Genomic DNA, 3,836 nt, shown 5'->3' on the forward strand with positions numbered 1-3,836 from the left:
GTGTGTGTGTGTGTGTGTGTGTGTGTGTCTGACATCGCTGCTCTGGGCTGTACTGTTCACGTCTGCCACAATCTCTTCATGGTTATGCTCTCATGAAAAAACACTCCCGGTCCTCTGGTGACATCACCGCGTCCGCACAGCGCCGTGCCTTTTCCCGTTCCGAGTGGCGTCACCGAGACGCCGCCTGGCAGGCCCCGCCCCCACGGTTGTAACCACGGCGGACGATGACGCAGGGAAGTTTAGAAAGATGGACCGTTCTTGTTTTTTTTTGGGTGTGGGTGGCGGAGGGGGGGGGCGGGGGTTGGGTCTTGTTTGTGGTCGGTAACGCCTGTATGCGGAGGGGGGGGGCGGGGGTTGGGTCTTGTTTGTGGTTGGTAACGCCTGTATGCGGAGGGGGAGACGGGGGTTGGGTCTTGTTTGTGGTCGGTAACGCCTGTATGCGTATGAAAATACCGCTGGAACTTACTGGCTGTGAAGAGCATCCCGGTCAGCGGCTATGTGGGTAAACGACCAGCAGGTGGCGCCAGAATACAAGCGTAGTCGGGGGACTTTGGCTGAATCCCTCAGTCGGTTGTGCTGTAGCACAGGTAGAATATACAGGGCCTCGTATCCAAGTCTCTCAGTCCCCAGTGAGCTCCACGTCAGGGGGGACAGTGCTCTGAGCACCACCGCCTCCTAGTGGAGAGAGCTGTCCAGTGCTCTGGTCCTCTAGTCTCTACATTCCTATGTACAGGCTGCACCCCCCCCCCACACCCCCCCAGAGGGAGAGGGACTACAGCTGATCCGACTCCTCTCTGGAGCTCAGCCTGGGCCGGGGGAGGCCTGGGGCCACAGTTCTGGTCGTAGGGGCCTCGGAGGGCCGCGCGCTGGGGTCCGCGGGGGCCTCGTACCGGGGGAGATCTCCCTCCGACGGCAGCTCCCCGTCCGGGAGGTAAGGGGGAGGGGGGAGGTCGAACCACGGAGGCCGGCTGAGAGGAGAGAGAGAAGCGGGTTAATAGGTGCAGGAGTACACACACATCAACAGCTCAGCCTTTCGCTGATCTAGCATTATTTAGTAAGGTACTGTACACAACAGAATTATCATGAATAAAGCTACTATAGACGCTTTCAATGGAATTTTTCGGTCACTAGGGTAACGATTTGGTCCAGGTAAACTACCAGCGCGTCAATCTGCAACAATAGTCAAAAGCTAGCAACTTTTACAAAATGTCCAAATTAAACTTTGGGACCATGTTGTTACATGTTGGTACGTGGTGGGATTATTATTATTACATATCTCAACTGTTCTGCCTTTGGGAGGCTCAAGAAATAGCGGCGTGCCATTTTGAACGTTAGCTCGCTAGCTAGCGACCGCCGCTGACCTTAGCTAACCTGACGGTGTTACTGTCGCGGCAAACCGGGATGTTGAGACGGACTGAAGAACTGGTGTTATTGTTTTGAATATGATAATGATAAAGATAACGGTCTATAAAGCATCATGAAAGCCTCAAAAGCCCCCCTCCCCCGCTGACCCCTCCCTCGCTGACCCCTCTCTCTGCCAGCCTACCTGACGTCCAGCACGGCCTGGGAGTAGGAGGGCGGGGAGTCCATGGGCCACTGTGCGGCGGCGCCCGGCGAGGAGGGGGACAGGCCGGCGCCGGCGTGGGCGTGGCCGCGCTCCAGGATGACCAGGCGGGACAGGAGGAGGGGCTGGTGGTGGTGGTGGTGGTGGAGCGGCCCCCCCCCGCCCCCCCGCACGCCGCGGGGCAGGAGAACGCTGCGCTTCCGCTGGTGGTGCAGCACAAGGGCCAGCAGCGCCACCACCAGGACGAAGATGACGGCGCTGCCGATCACGGCGTAGGTGATGCTGGGGTAGTAGCGCAGCCGGTAGTCCAGCGTCACAAAGTCCTGACCGGGGGCCTCTGAGGGGAGAGGAGGGGGGGGGGAGAGGGGGCGGGGGGGGGGTAGGGGGCGGAGACGGGGAGAGAGAGCGATGAAACCGGGCTGGGATTGATTTCAGATTGAACTCGGAGAGCCTCCTTGAGAACATGTCTACCGTCTGACTCAACAGCAGAGTGATGGGGGGGCTGTGCTCTAACAGGGGGCTCTGTGGGGGAGAAAGGCTTTCATCAGACATCTGTTTGATGGAGCAGCAGCAGGGCCGCCGCCGCCCCGGAGAGCTGGGACACACAAGAGCGCTTGTATTGAAGAGAGCAGCTTGTAGAAGCATCATCGATTATTGTTTGACAACTCCATCAGTTCAATTCAGTTCAACTTAGAGGTCGACCAGTTATGGGTTTTAGGCCAATACGCCGATGAGGGAGAGCAGGGAGGCCGATGGCTGAGATATATATATATATATATTAATCCTCATCTGATAAAATATAATATATGCGATTTATTATCATATAAAATCGAAAAAAATTGTCAGTATTGGGTACAAAAATAGAAAATGTTAGGCTCAGACATGGTACAATAAGCCACGGGCTATTGACATCTATTGACATCTATTGACACACTGCAGACTATTGTTTTGATATCGGTCTCGTGAGCACAGAGATCAGCCGATGCCGAATACCTCAAAAGGGCATTATATCGGCCCAAATGATCGGTCGGCCGATTCTACCTCTAGTTCAATTCAAAAGTGCTTTATCGGCATGACAAAAACAGATTTGTTTTGACAACAACAGAAATGAACTGGCAGGAATCTAAGAATAAGAATCAATAGAAATAATGAATTGAGCAAAATGCACATAAAAAAGGCAAACAAATAGTAAACCAACTTCTATACAAATGTGAGTGTTGGGAGCGATAATCCAGTGGCCGGATATCGTTTTCCAATCATACAGTAGATTCACCTTGTTTCCCTGCACCTGCACCAAAGTACAGGCTGGATCTCTCTCTCTCTCTCTCTCTCTGAGAACAGGGGATGGTGCTTCTGATGGTCAGACGGCACAGAGAGGAGAGAACGCTCAGACGCTTAATTAGAGTGTAGGAGAACAGCAATTAACTGCTGGGGGAGCGGAACAGAGATCAGAGAGGAGAGAGGGGGAATGAGGAGGAGTGGAGAGGAGGGAGGGAGAGGAAAGGAAAGGAGAGGAGAGGAGAGGAGAGGAGAGGAGAGGAGAGGAGAGGAGAGGAGAGGAGAGGAGAGGAGAGGAGAGGAGAGGGGAGGGGGGAGGAGAGAAGAGGGGAGGAGAGGAGAGGAGAGGAGAGGGGAGGAGGGGAGAGGAGGGAGGAGGAGGGGAGAGTAGACGAGGGAAGGGAGGAAAGGAGACAGCAAGTAGGAGGTACTTAACTGAAATTGCAGTTACACCATCAAAGGACAACACATTAAAACAATATCACAATCCAGACTAAATACCATTTCACAAATGAGAGGAGAGGGAAGGAGAGGGAAGCGATAAACAATCCCGGGGAAGCGTTTCTAATCACCATGCTAGCACGGCCGGTCCAGAGAGAACGTCCAGAACTGCACCTCTGACCGCCACACTTTCACTGACCGTCACACTTGGAGTTAGAATTAGCGGCCCCCATGGACACACAGCCTTCCACAGACATGACTAAAGGGACTTTAGTGAGGTCAGCAGCATATGGTCCTGGCTCCACGTCAGTGCATCATTCTAGCCCTGATTACAGACCATCATCATTACCACGGAGCGAGGAACACAGCCCACAATCGAGGCTAGAAACAGCTGTCATAAACACAACTACTCTTATGTAAACTACTCATCACAGCACCGTCATCTACGACAGTGACCCCAGCTGTGAGGAACAGGCGTTGGCAGACAGGCTTTGGTGGAGTTGATGGAACTGTTCCTGTCTTTAGTGGAGTTGATAGAACTGTTCCGGTCTTT

General features: G+C 53.8%; 1 protein-coding gene across 1 annotated transcript; it reads right to left on the reverse strand.

Annotated features, from left to right (window-relative positions):
- Positions 1 to 772: 772 nt before the first annotated feature.
- LOC311328923 (low-density lipoprotein receptor class A domain-containing protein 3-like) lies at positions 773 to 3,540 on the reverse strand (the record flags this gene model as incomplete). Its single annotated transcript, XM_084462819.1, has 3 exons — positions 773 to 968; positions 1,547 to 1,901; positions 3,483 to 3,540. The coding sequence occupies 3 exons, from the start codon at positions 3,538 to 3,540 to the stop codon at positions 773 to 775; spliced, it is 609 nt and encodes a 202-aa protein (XP_084318945.1).
- Positions 3,541 to 3,836: the final 296 nt, after the last annotated feature.

The sequence above is a fragment of the Borostomias antarcticus genome (genome assembly GCF_949987555.1).
Source record: "Borostomias antarcticus genome assembly, contig: scaffold_1042, whole genome shotgun sequence".
Lineage (NCBI taxonomy): Eukaryota > Metazoa > Chordata > Actinopteri > Stomiiformes > Stomiidae > Borostomias > Borostomias antarcticus.